Source organism: Carassius auratus, unplaced genomic scaffold (assembly GCF_003368295.1).
Source record: "Carassius auratus strain Wakin unplaced genomic scaffold, ASM336829v1 scaf_tig00216183, whole genome shotgun sequence".
In the NCBI taxonomy this organism is placed as follows: domain Eukaryota; kingdom Metazoa; phylum Chordata; class Actinopteri; order Cypriniformes; family Cyprinidae; genus Carassius; species Carassius auratus.
Window position 1 is genome coordinate 18,460 of NW_020528445.1, and position 14,504 is coordinate 32,963.

General features: G+C 37.1%; 1 protein-coding gene across 1 annotated transcript; it reads right to left on the minus strand.

Moving 5' to 3' along the window:
• Positions 1–839: 839 nt before the first annotated feature.
• On the minus strand, positions 840–10,388 carry LOC113097313 (collectin-12-like). The gene is made up of 8 exons (XM_026262551.1): positions 10,247–10,388; positions 8,035–8,121; positions 4,686–5,729; positions 3,899–4,390; positions 2,123–2,259; positions 1,834–1,943; positions 1,552–1,694; positions 840–1,431 (listed from the first exon to the last, which is right to left on the minus strand). Exons 1-8 carry the CDS (start codon positions 10,386–10,388, stop codon positions 1,412–1,414), a joined length of 2,175 nt encoding a protein of 724 aa, XP_026118336.1. The 3' UTR covers positions 840–1,411.
• Between the last annotated feature and the right edge of the window lie 4,116 nt (positions 10,389–14,504).

The following is a 14,504-nucleotide window of genomic DNA, read 5'->3' on the forward strand; positions in this document are numbered from 1 at the left end:
ATTTTCTTTAAATGTAGCATAGGAATACATTATAAAATTAAAAATGTAAATATATAGCTTACATATTTAATATGTATATAATGTAAATTATTTACAAATGTTTTCTAATTTATTTACTATATATATATATTTTTATTGTAAGGCTTATTTGACCAAAACACAGCTTAAAACAATAACATTTCTAAACACTATTAATTTAAATTAATATTTTCTAGTATATTTATAGTAAGATATAATTCGATTTTAAATATATTGTATATTTATAATGCATTATAATATTGTTATATTAAATATATAGTATATTTTTAATGTTATTTATTCCTCTGATAACGACAAATTAATAATATGTTTATAAATAAATGTAATATATAATAATAATTGTTTCTTGAGCACCAGATCAGCATATTAAGATGATTTCTAAAGTGATCCTTTGCATCAAAAGAATAAATTACATTTTAAAAATAAATTCAAATAGAAAGACGTTTTTCAAATTGTAAACATATTTCATAACATTGTTGTTTTTACTGTATTTTTGATCAATTAAATTCACTCTTTGTGAGCATATGAAACTTTTTTTTAATGAAAATTTATCATAATTAGTGTGGCCATATGTGCTGTTAAAACAGGACACGTCCTGGTCAGGATTTTAATATTCCATAAAACATCAGAGTCCCATACAAATGCCCAGTATGGTCAGCCTAATCATAATACATACATGTATACAGTATTTCTGACAAGTACTGTGTATAGTTGCAAAACAATCTATGTTGCATTATTGTGTTACATATAGGACATTCCACAATTAAACATTTATCAAAAGGATTTCAACATAAAGGATATTGAAAAATACCAACTATATTTTATTTCAGATAAAAACATGGTCTTTGATGATAACTACATACATGTACATGTATTCAAATACACAACTATTTTATACATAGCTACTGCATAATCAAATATTTGAAAAAGGTATTTATAAAATCACATTAATGATGTCCAAGGTGTAAAACTCTGGTGTGAACAAATTCTGGATTATAGTCATTAAAACATATCAACATATTAATTGTAGCTTTACGGTTGGCTGTTAAAAGCTTTATTTTCATTAAAGCAGCTACAAAGCTTTATTGTATTGCACTAGAATAATGTGGCATCAGCTTTGTTAATGACACAGGTAAAACAGGTATTTACAATTACATGATTACAATACATTACAGCGTTTTCACTTATCTAAACATTAACGTGACTGGTGATCAGTGTATTGTATAGTTTGCAGTCTTCTTCATGTCTGTCACATGTGACTCTCTGGGGAAAGCGATCGTTCGTGCTTTATGAGAGGATACTGTGACAGAAGTCTTCTGAACTGTCTCTGTGATTGTCTTATCCAATATGCTCTGTTCATTCACAACAGGTGCTATAAAACGGGAACTTTGGCTGTAAATAATGGAGAAAAGACTGCAATGAATGAAATGAACTCGAGCACAGCAAACAGATAACTCTTTTCAACCAAAAGAAGCTAAAAAATGTTTGCAAGAAAGAAGAATTTGAACTTACATTCATTCATTCGTTCGCAAATGAAACCAATGTGTTCTGTGCAGAAAAAGTCGTTCCAACTGCCCTCATATATTAGGCCGGCACAGTCCTCCCCAACCTCGTGACCATGGCTCCAGTTATCAGGCTGTCCAGGCTTCCATTTCCTTTCAATTAAAATCAGACAAGACTAATGGGGAATGCTTCCTCACACTGCCATCTACTCATTATATTACTGAGGATCCTCAAGATAATGGAATATGTCATACACTAGATATATTTTATGTATTTCAGTTAATCACTCACGTGTAGTTGGGCAGGCTCCCATCCACCCATCTCCAGATGTTTTCCTCTGCTCTGTCAGTGAGGCCCAGCCAAAAGAAGCCCTTTCCAGAAATCTGCCTCTTTATCCATAGCTGTGATAGATAATAAAGTAGGCATTGTATAGAGTAATGTTAGGTTTAAAACTCAAGAGTCGTAACAAGATGCCCACAAGGCTATCTGTTACGATACACTGCAAAACTGCAAACTGTTTTAATAAAGTTAATTCTGTTTAAGACCCATTACATATTTGATAATAGTATCTAGGATTTACCTGCTCATCTTCATCATTAATAATCAGCATAGTTGAACTCTTGTTGCTGCATCTTTCCATCGTGTCATTAAAGTCCAGCATCTCTGATGAGAAGTAGTAACACGAGTCTCTGAAGCTCTTCCACTGAGGTGGGCACCCTAAGATGATAAAAAGAACACACTTAATGTGTAAGTAGTAAAACAATGCAAACGGGGAAAACATTAGTTTTAAGTAGAAACCTCAGCAAAAAACATATATTTAACCCCCCCCCCCCAAACACGATTTTTACTGGAAGACCACCACGAAATGCTATCCGCTTGTTAAGTGGTGACGTAATGTGTCTAACGAATGCACCAATGGATGCTGTTTCCAGGTTCAAGCCTCAACTCATTTCACTTAAGAATACTATCTCAGTCTTTTATGAGCACCGTTCATTCATGTTAAACATTTAAACTAAACGTTTTCAAACTTACGGTGTACATTACAGTCTCTGTGCTCTCAGTGTCCCAAACACAAATAAGTTATATAATTATTTATTTATTTTTTTCATTGTCTGGCTATCTGGGATTTCATTAAGGAGTTAAAGTTTTTTGTAATAAAATATCACATTTTGAGTGTATATAAGCACTGTTTGTTGATATTAAAAACATTCATATTACATAAAAACCAAATGATTTCTACTGTATTGACTCTAATAAATGGCCTGTGTTGAGTGTATGTCAGTAGTTCTCAATCTGGGGTACGAAGTAGAGCCCTGCATGGGCCTCAAATTTAGGGCAGAGATGCTCAGGCCCGAGCCTGGCCCGTGTCCGAAAGTTTATCAGAATTACCGGCCCGAGCACACCTTTTCACCTGTATACTAAAACAGCTAATACTACTGTTTCAGCTATTAAAAATAGTTCAGTTTTGTATGTAATGGCAAAATGATTATATTTCGTTTCGTTTTAAGTTAATTTAGAAGAGCGTTTGGAGCATTTTTTTGTTCATCATATATACATTTTGTTTTTTAAAGTAATGAACAAGCAGCCAGCGACAGACAATGAGCAGATCATATATGTTTGATCAATTCAGCCTTCTCAAATTATCTTAACTTGCCTAAAATAAATCTATAGATATACCAAAATAGTTGAAGCATATAACAATGTTTAAAGGACCAGGATGATCACTTGCATGTTTTCCGTGAATATGGCTTCATTTTTGCTCATAAGGTAAAAGTAATTTATCATTCGTAACTGTAAAGGTTCACTTTTATTTTTGTTCACTTACAATATGAACAAAACATTGTGCTTTTATAAAATAAAGAAAAGAAACATGATGTGCTTTGAATAAAAGCCTCACAGACAGAAATATATCTATAGAAAGCTTTAAATTAGTAATTAAGGAAATAAAACTTATTGAAGACAAAAACTATTTCATTATAATCATAATCTGTAAAGATGCAAATCTTAAAGGTGCGTCTAATGAGGAGATGCTCATTAGACATGCTCCAACTTCTCCCTGATGCTCTGCATTGTCAAATGTCACCTGTATGCTAATGCATGTGTGTATATGCTTTGCGTATTGTGTAGGTGATGTATAATATTTATAATATAATCATTATAACAGTATATTATAACATACAGTAGCCTATGTGTGCTGAATATGGGGACAATAAAATGAGAGAAGCTAAATAAACATGAGCCTGGCCCGAATGGACTCACCCAACGGGCTTGCAGACCTCTAGGGAAAGGTAAGCAAATGTTAAAAGATTGAGACCCACTAGTGTATGTGAACAGTGAGTATAAGAAAAGCTGGTACCTGGTGTACTTGTAGGGGGTGGCGCTACCTGGCGGTTGACAAAGCCTTGTGGATCTGCCGGGGCCACAACTACTTGTGCAGGGAGTCCAGGTGATCCAGGTGGTCCAGGAGGTCCAGGTGGGCCTACGGGCCCACGAGGCCCTTCTAGTCCTGCAGGCCCAGCTGGCCCTCTGAGTCCTTGCGGCCCTTGTGGCCCTTGAGGACCTGTCTGACCATCTCTTCCAGGCAGCCCAGGTATACCAGGGTCACCTTTCTCTCCCGAAGGCCCCGCCCTGCCCCCAGATCCTCGTGAACCCTTTTGCCCAGGGCTTCCTCTTGAACCGGGTAGCCCTTTCATTCCTGGTACACCAGGAGGCCCTGCTGGACCCCTTTCTCCTTTAGGCCCAGCAACACCAGGTGCTCCCTTTTCACCATTTTCACCTTTCTGGCCAGCTTTGCCAGGTGGCCCCTGGGACCCTTTGTCTCCCCGAGGTCCTCTTGGACCAGGAGGACCTGAAATTATGAAACAAAGAAATGAACTCCCACTCTTCTAAAACCATAAAATTCTGGTAGTGAAATGAGTTATTAGGGTATATTCAGAAATGTTAATATTTAGAAAGTGTTACAATTTTAAAGAGGTCACTCATCCATTTAGCCTGACGACACCCCACAGTGACCACACAGCCATGGTTTGGTTGCAAATTATAGCTCAAAATATCATATTTTTTTATATATGCAAAAATCAATAAATCTCTTTTTAAACAAGTGTTTATATTTAAATAAATAGAAGCCTAGCCTCAGATCTTACCCTGAAGAATCGTGAAATTGGTGATGAGCTGCGAGTGTTTGCTGTCCACCAGTTTCATTTCCTCCATGACTATGGAAAGGCTGCTGACCTCTTTGTCGAGCCTGGCGGCGAGTTCTTCCTGCTGGGTTTTGAGCTCTGAGTTGTCGGCTCTGGTTTCTGCCACACTGTTGTTCAGCCCCAGCAGCAGGTCCGAATGCTGGGCCACCATCTCGGAGCAGGTGCGAAGACCATTCAGATCCACACTGATCACTCCGAGCAGCTGCGTGGTGAAGCTTACATTCCCCGTTATGCGGTCCATTTCCGCATCGTTGCGGTCAAGATGTGCCTCTAGGGCATCAAACTTCAAGGAGGTTGAATTGTCGTGGTCTCGCTGCTGGTCCATGAGCTCACGGATGCTCTGTTCATGGCTGTCGGCGATGCCTGAGGCGTTCTGCACCTGCTCTGAGAGTGAGTTCAGCTGAGTAGACACGTCCTCCAGAGCGTCACTGTTAGAGCGAGTCAGCACAGAATTGTTAGCAGCTAAGGCCTGAAGGTTCTGAACCTTCTCCCTCAGCCAGTCAGCATCCGCTTTGGTCTGCCTAGCCACCTGCTGAAGGCTCTGATAGTCATTCTTAAGCTTCTGGACGGCCTGGCTAGTGTCCTCCACCGACCTCTGGAGGGAGCTGATGAGGTTCCTCTGCTGGGTCTGGGTGAAGTTCAGAGTGCTGAGGCTGTTGGTGTTTCGGCCCTGTTCGCTCGTCTGCACCTGAAGGTCCGTCTGGAGCCGAGCCGTGTCCGTCTTTAGTCCATCAATCAAGCTGCTGTATGAGTTTAAGGTGCGGTTGACTTTGCTAATGACATTGGCATTGCTCTCCAACAGATCTCGCAGTGAGTGATGTCCGCTCTGCATGTCCTCGCCGGCTAGCCGTAGCTCTTCGAGAACAGCTCTGTTGTTAGAAGCCTTCACAGCAACAACACCGAGCTGCTTCTGCAACGTCTGAATTTCCATCTTGAATGACAGGAGTTCACTGGTGGCGTTTCCTGACTTCTCTGCTGTTTGATCATCTGCACATCACATTTAGAAGTTTATTAATAAAAAAAAATATATATATATATTCATAAAGAGTCAGTGATGTATAACATTGTCTATTATGAAAATTTAATTATTAATTGAATTGAATATTTACTGTCTAATATTTAATGACTTGCAATCATTAAGTAAAAAGTTCTAACACACTGTCCTGACAATTAGAACTAAAACAATAATTTCACCCAAAACAATACATTTGTGTATTGTGTTATTACATATAAATAATAATAATTATTATTCTTCTATTATTAATTAATAATCATTATGTTTTTGGAAAGTCACACCTGCTATTTTACAAACTTTACTAAAAAGAGTCATGTAAGGCCCAACAGTATGACTTTTACAGATTAACAAAGTTTTTCGAATATAAATAGCAAATCAGTTTTGTTAAAAATGAATAAAAAATGAAAAAACAAACAACTCAAGATTTTATTTTCAACAATTTTATTCTGTTAATGGAGTAAATGAACTTAGTTAATGAAGCTGATGAACTTTTTTTGAACATGAACATTATGATATTATGAAATGTATCATTACCATCCTTTTAGACAAAATATCTAAATTAATTGTAATTCAATAAACACACACACACACACACACACACACACACACACACACATATATCTTACATGGCTCTATGGAATACTTGATACTGATTGGTCAGTCGCGCCATCCAGTGGTATGTTATTCCCAGATAAAAACCGCCAAATTCAATAACACACCGCTCATCCATGTACTTTAAGTTATCATGACTGGTACTACTTATATGATTTATTATTTGATAATTTGAGCATTTGATTTATAATTTGAGCAGTTGTTTTGAGAGTTTGATTTATACATTGATCTTTTTAGGCATTTTAATTTTAATTTTAATTTTGTTAGGAAAAAACTTCCATATATATGCTTAACAAGTCACTCCACTATACATATTTGGTAAAAACAAATCTTTTTGGCCGTGTAATAAACGGACATAAATGAGTGCATTTGCAAAAACTCATGACAAATTTCAAAACTCATGTTTATTAATAATACATTCCAGTTAATCTCAATCAAACCGCAGTTGGATAATTTTGATTAGGTTAAAAAATAACAAAAAAATACAGCTAACTTGCACAGTAAAACAATAAAAACATGATAACATAATAACATTTTTGAACATTTTAATACTCTAAGTTTTTGCTAATAAACTATTCATACAATGCCGCTTGAAAGTTTGTGAACCTTTTAGAATTTTCTACATAAATATCCATATTTGTCCTGAAAGTGGACAAAGAGAACCCAGTCAAACAAATGAGATGAAAATATATTTTGTCATTTATTTATTCAGGAAAATGATTCAGTATTACAGATCTGAGAATGGCAGAAGTATGTGAATCTCTAAGATTGGCAGTTAATTTGAAGCTGAAATTAAAGTCCATCTGTTTTTCAGAGTTGTTTTCAATCAGTGAAATGACTGTCAGGTGTCAGTGAGCGCCGTTTTATTTAAAGAACAGGGATCTATCAAAGTCTGATCACATTTGTGGAAGTGTATCATGGCACGAACAAATGAGATCTCTGAGGACCTCAGTAAAAGAGCTGATGTTGTTTATCAGGCTAGAAAGCCATCTCTAAAGAGTTTGGACTCCATCAATCCACAGTCAGACAGATTGTGTACAAACGGAGGAAATTAAAGACCACTGTAACCCTCCCCAGGAGTGGTCCACCAACAGTACACTCTAAAAGCAAGATGTGTAAAAGTCCACTAGGTTTCAAAGGTTACCTTCTAAGCAACTAAAGGCCTTTCTCACACTGGCTAATGTTAATGTTTATGAGTCCATCATCAGGAGAACACTGAAGAACCATGGTGTCCATGGCAGAGTCGCAAGAAGAGTCCTCCTCTTTTCATAGGAGGAAACCCACCAACATCACAAAGATAAAGTGTTTCTGTACAGAGGATTGGGCTAAAATTCCTACAAAACATTATGCAGGACTGATCACAGGTTATAAGAAATGTTACATACTTTTCCCACTCAAAAAAATATTTAACACCAGATAATTTTTCTTAATAAATAAATGACAAGGTATATATATTTTTTTGTCTCCTTTATTTGATTGGATTCTCTTGGTCTACTTTCAGGACTTAAAAATTCTAATTATGATTTGGGTCATATTTATGCAGAAATTAAGAAAATTCTAAGGGTTCACAAACTTTCACGTGGCACTATATACAGTGCATATATAGTGCATTAAGCCAGTTATGTATGTGATTTCTATATTGCAACATCTCAGGTCTGGACTTACCAAGTTTCTTGAGGTCTGTCTCTACAGCCATGATCTTCCCTCCATAATTCTCCATACCCTCTGTTACATTATCCATTCTTTGGACCACTGTGGGCACATATTGTAAAAGCCAGTCAGACTTTGTCTGCACTTTGGACTACAAGTATACTACGTATATACGTATTTCTGAGACAGCATTCCTCCAAAATGCTGACCCTTTGACCTGTGTGGACATGATTATAGAATTTTCACTTGTCCAGTGCACATATATAAAAATACAACATACATTCCAAACACACAGTCATGCATGACACTTCATTTCCTCAGGAATTTGCAATGGATCTTGAGGAGACGCTATCAGAGCATCTCCTTTCTGGTGATTCCCAGCAGGCACCACTATAGCCATTCAAAGACAGATTTTGGTCTTATCCCGGAGTTGTACAATAATGAAACCTTAGTTTAAGATGCCTTAGGGCTGAAATTTTAATATAACCTGCCATAACCATGACCTGCCCATTTATTTTCTATACAATGTTGTAGCACATTAAACTTAATTCTAGGAGTATGTGCTCATGTGCGCCACTAGAGGGGGCTTTCACTTTGCATTCTGCATGATTTTTTTAGTGAGTAGCGTATGATTAAAATACCAACTGTCACATTTGTCTTTTTCTTTGGAACAGTCAGAAGGTGATCTTACAGGCTATCCTGACAAAGGCCTGGAATGGTTTTAAATCCCTCCTCTTGTTCCCAGTGTTTTTCCCATTGAATATCTCACTGCTGGTCAAACATGAATGAAAAAATAAAAGTCGTCATCTTCGCTTCGCTCTCACAGTTTTTTAACCCGTGTTTCATTCAGACACGCAGCACTCGGCTCTCCTTGCCAGTAAACTCATACACATCAAAAATCTTGGGTGTTAGCATTCCTGACTGCGCTTGTGTAACCAAACACAAAAGAAATATATGCTTTAGGGGAAAAACAAAACACGGAGGTCCATTTCAAAGGCTTGTTGGTCATTTTCACACTGGGAGTCTGTCAGCGGGAGGTCAACACTGTCATTCTCCTTTCTTTCTTATTTTCCTGTATCAGCCGTGTTGTTTTTGAATGGAGTTGAATGGAATGGTTCTCTTAGCGGACAGAATGAGTGACTCGATCTAAATATGCACCACTGAGACACTCACTAGACTAAATCTGAACATACAAATAAAAACTCTTGTCTGTATGACTTTTTTGAGATGTGATACAGAATAAAGCAACTAGATAATTTCTGGCACTGCCAACAAAGGAACCATGACATGTTTTCAGAATGGCACGATGTCCCTGTCAATCAACCTGTGGGTTTGGGGACAGCAAATTGCAGCAAATGCATACAATCTCCTCTGGAGCAGGTTTGTAGTGAAACTTGCTGCTTTACAGGATCTTCTCATCTGGTTGGCATTAGGGCTTTAGAGAACCAGAGGAGACATATGGACTCAATGGATACGTGTTCTGGACAATCAGATCTCATTCATTTAAAGGTAAATAAGCAAACATTTTCAAGTACAGATTTGGGGTGCTTTGTAGAAGTTAATTTGTCTTTCTTCTATCCTTCTTTCTATCTGATTTTTCTTAGTGCTTTGTTGTATAATATATTGTTATCCCTTCAAAATATTTGATTGCAAACCCATTAACACTGCTTTCTACAGAAATGTTAGTTATATCACATAAATGAATAAAGTTGTTTAAAAACCTAACTACATTTGAGAGCTAAAAAATACCTCTAGTTTACTGTGTCCTTCTGGATGCCAACAACAACAACTGCATTATCTTATCCTGGTTTTTGGCACCAGACAAAATAAACTGCTATGCTCTGTTTTACAGCGCTCATGGCTTTCCCAGCTAATACAGAAAACAGATTTCTCTGTGATAGTCCGGCTGACAAGATTTGGAAAACTAACTTGTTTCTACGGTGCAATATGGTTGCCTTATGTCAGGGCAAATAATAAAGTGAGCCAAAGTTCAAAACTGAAGAGCAGAAATGATGGGGAATGTTCATTTGTGGCACATTCTTGATACATTTTAGCTGGATAAGATATAAACCCAGTGAACTTAGATTTTCAAGGTTTCTGTTCTAAACATTTGTAGATATGCACTCTTTATTGTGAAAGCATAGCTTGCTGAAACTACAATCAAGTAGACTTGTGCACATCACTGCAAAAGATAAATGTGCATGTCAATGTCAGGAGGACTTCTTACCTTTGTATCCAAGCACAGCCACAGCGATGGTGAGCAGTGCACAGAGTACATACAGAAGAGCAATCGCCACCCTCAGGGCCCAGTCATTTTTACATTTAGTGCATTCACTTCCTTCCTGAATACCTGCAACAGAAAATAACATCGCACCACAATATAAAAATGTTTTTATGCATGATGTAAATACATATTCCTCAAACTTAATTAACAAATCAAGTGCTGACAGGAAAGACCAGAAAAGTTGCTTTGGTTGCTTTAACGAATTAGACAACAGCGTTTACTTAACCTAATGTTGTTCTAAACATATATTACTTTCTTCTGTGGGACAGAAAATATGTTTCGACTAATCTGTATGTATATAATATAAAATAAGTTTATAATTATATGATACAAATTCTTTGGACCCCATTGACTTTAATTTTATGGTTAAAAACTATATAAAGAGTGACATGATTTTTTAATTCTTGCATGAACTAACATAACAAAACATGTGAAACACTGGCACATTGCTTTCATGTTTGGCTCCTCTCCTAGACAAAACCGAATTCTAAGGAACAAACAAATACATTTCTGCGATTTCATGCAAAGCAGCTTTGGAGATCACAGTGTTTCACCACATGATGGTGGAAGTGAATAAATGCCCCTCTGTTTGTGTTCATGAGCCAAGCTGGAACTACACCATCAGGGCTTACTGTGGCGAGAGACTATGATTCCCGCTTGTCTTGAATGAGAATGAGTGATTTTTGTCAGTCTGGTTCAGATTACCATTGAGCAAATTGTTGTTTCCCCTTGATCTAGAGGGAATAAATGGTCAAATATAAATATTGCCAGACTAGGACAAACAGCAAGTTTGAACGGTACATAACAGACTGTGACGTAAAATTCGCCACATGCTGCATGTTTTTGCTGCAGCTAAGAGTAAAGTGGACCCCTGTTGTGTTTAGATTGAGGTTTAGTAAATAAACATGTCCACTATCTCCAGAAAAACTCCAGACATTCCACAATGAGCCTCATATCCTTGTTTGACTCATCAGCTTATGGTCGGAGTGGCAGCCATGGCATCCAGGTCAAGCTAAAATTAAAGCCCCATGAGAGAGCTGGGTGGTGGGCAGGTCGCTGAGGAGCTTGTCCTTAGACCTAAACATCTGTGTAAACATCAAAAAATGTCCCTCCGAGCTATGGCCCCCGATGAAGGGGGGGTTTGCACTGAGGGTTTGGTGAGGTGGTCTGTGTGGGGGAGATCAGGAGAGGCCTCAGCCCCCACCATCACTCAACTATAACCAAACTGCACCATGTAAACAAGCAACATCACCACCTCTGGCTATGGGTCACTGGGGTGTGCAGTGGAGAGAGAGAAAAGAAAACAATAAATGGATCACTTCTACATTGCTGTAGAGTGTTTATTGCTGTGTTTCTTTCACCTAATGAAAACTATTAAGTAGAGATAGACAAATTGCTCCTGTCTTACAACTTTGAAGCTATATTAACCACACAGACTTCTCTTCTTATAGCCTTTCACACATGCTTTGAAAATCAGGTGGGAAAGCTAATTTCACTGAAGGAATACAGATGTGCTCTTTCAGATAGCTGGAATTCCAAGACGGGATGTTTAAATTTGTGCTCTGAAGCAACAGAGAGGGAAACACGCAATGCTTTCAACTGGGAACAAGAAACAGTTTTTCTTCTTCTTTTTTTTTATATTGCAAAACTGAATGTCATTTGTTTCCAAATAATGGTTCCTGCATATGCTCCCACTTAACTGATGGAGTTACCTGTAGTAGTTGTCAGTGGTACAGTAACACCATTATTACATCTAATTATCTTTAGAATGATCAACGGAATCCATTACAACCAATGTAGTTCCATTGCAAAAACAAATGACTCAAATAAACTGTTTTTTTTTTATTATTATTTTTTTTAAGTGAATCAAAAGCGTATAGTGCAACCAGTGTCATTGTATTATGTGCAAATTACTCTAATGAACTGGTTCTTTTAAGTGAACCCTGAGCAATCAGTGTAATCCAAATTCTGAATAAATGACTCTAATGAATCGGTTCTTTTAAGTGAATCAAAAGCATACTGCACAATCAGTGTAATCCAAATTCGGAATAAATGACTCTAATGAATCGATTCTTTTAAGTGAATCAAAAGCATACTGCCATGCGCGTAATTTGCAGGGGGGTTACGGGGGTCATGACCCCCCCAAAAATCAGATCCAACTAATATAACCCCCTCAATATCATAACATCATTCAGATTAAAATAATATGAAATATTCAGAATGAATACTTTTGTTCGTTTTCTTTATTAATTTCATTTGTCAGCAAGAAAGATAGTATCATATTTTAAATAATCTGTAATGTAAATTAGCATGTTACCTTTTACACAAGAAAATTATTCATATGCCGCGAGTTTAACCCCCCCAATAGTAGACCCAAAGTTACGCCCTTGCATACTGCACAATCAGTGTAATCCAATTCCTGTATAGATAAATTGGTTCTTTAAAGTGAATCAAAAGCAAAGAGCGCAACCGATGTAGTTCCATTCCCAAACAAATGACTCAAATATACTGGTGAATCAAAGCAAATTAAAAGCGTAGTGTGCTATCAGTGTCATTCTATTCAGTGCAAATTACTTTAACAAACTGGCTCTTTTAAGTTAATCAAAACCATAAATCACAGCCAGTGAAGTCTGATTCTGAAGTAACTAAAAAGTCTGCATAACTGTTCATGTTTTGTATTTACTATTGAAATTAAATCATAATTCGAGAATGGAATTGCATTCCAAACGTACAAAGGCAACTGTTAATGGAACCTACTGTAATGGGAACTAGAATGGTTCCTTTGAGGAATTTGAATCAAAAGCTAATGTTTTTTTTTTCAAACTCCCTATATACACTTGCCAATAGGTGGACTGTACAGCCAAACATGACAACATTATCTTTAAAGGGGTCATATGGTGCATTTTTAAAAATCATTATTTTGTGTATTTGGTCTAACAGAATATGTTGACAAGCTTTAATGTAAAAAAAAAACCACATTATTTTTCAAATATTGTAAATTATTGTAGGTCCTCTATGCCCCGCCTTGAACATGTAGTTTTCTACAAAGTCCCTCCTTCTGACAAACACAGTCTGCTCTGATTAGCCAACTCACCCAGAGCATTGTGATTGGCCGAACACCACAAGCACTTGTTGGAAATGTAACAACCTTTCCATAATCACGAGCTTCATCTTTCAAAATAAATGTAAAGACAGTTAATAATGTCCTTAATTTTACCATCAGTTCAAGCCAGAAAGGGGAACAGAGTCGTGAGACAGACACAGTGATGAAGCTTGTATGAGTTTACAGTACACAAGCCACGGAGGGTTAATTCAGCTGACTCCACTGTGTGACCATCTCTCTCTCTCTCTCTTTCTCTTTTCTCTCATACACACACACACAGACGCACGTACGCACCCGCACACAAAACATAATAACAAAACACACTTACAGTAGCTGTTTAGCTGGTACAGATGCACCAGATTGTTGTAGCAAAGTCAGTATGACCTCCTCTCCTAGGTTCACAAAATGATTGACCATAAAATGCATTGCTGTTCTGTTGTAAGTAATATTAAAGATTCCTAAATGAATCTTCTTTCGGAAGGCCAAATAAAAGTGGTTTTGCTTTCGCCTAGATACACACAGCTCTCCCTGACATGGCTGCTTCAACACTAACCATGGTTACAGAAACCTCGCCTTCTTTCTTTGTGTGAACATTTGGGCTGCATTACACAAATATTTCCACATAGTGACGTAGACGTGGGGGCATGTTTAAATGAGCTGTTTTAGGGGGTTGTGACAGAGTCTTGACTTTAATAAAGAATATCTCTTTGGATTTGAGACTTTAGTCTTTGCAACTCAAACACACCTAAACCTAACTCAAACACACCTAAACCTAACCTAAAGGGAAAAGCAAACTGAGGCCCTGGAATGGATGACCATACCTTGCCCTTTACTACAGGGCTTTAAGGAGGGTCTGGAAAATGGTTCTGGTCAGTGAAATTCCTAACGAGAAAACAGTCTAAATTAATTTATAGTAACACAGCAGCCCATACCTACTGTTTGTTGATGTACATTGGATGATTATTGTTCTAGCCAACACTTCACTGTAGGGATGTTTATTTTAACCGGTAAACCGCCAACCGTCCGTTAAGAATTTTGACCGATTAAATACAATCAGTTAAATGGTTTAAAAAGTAATTTATTTATTTATTTATTTTC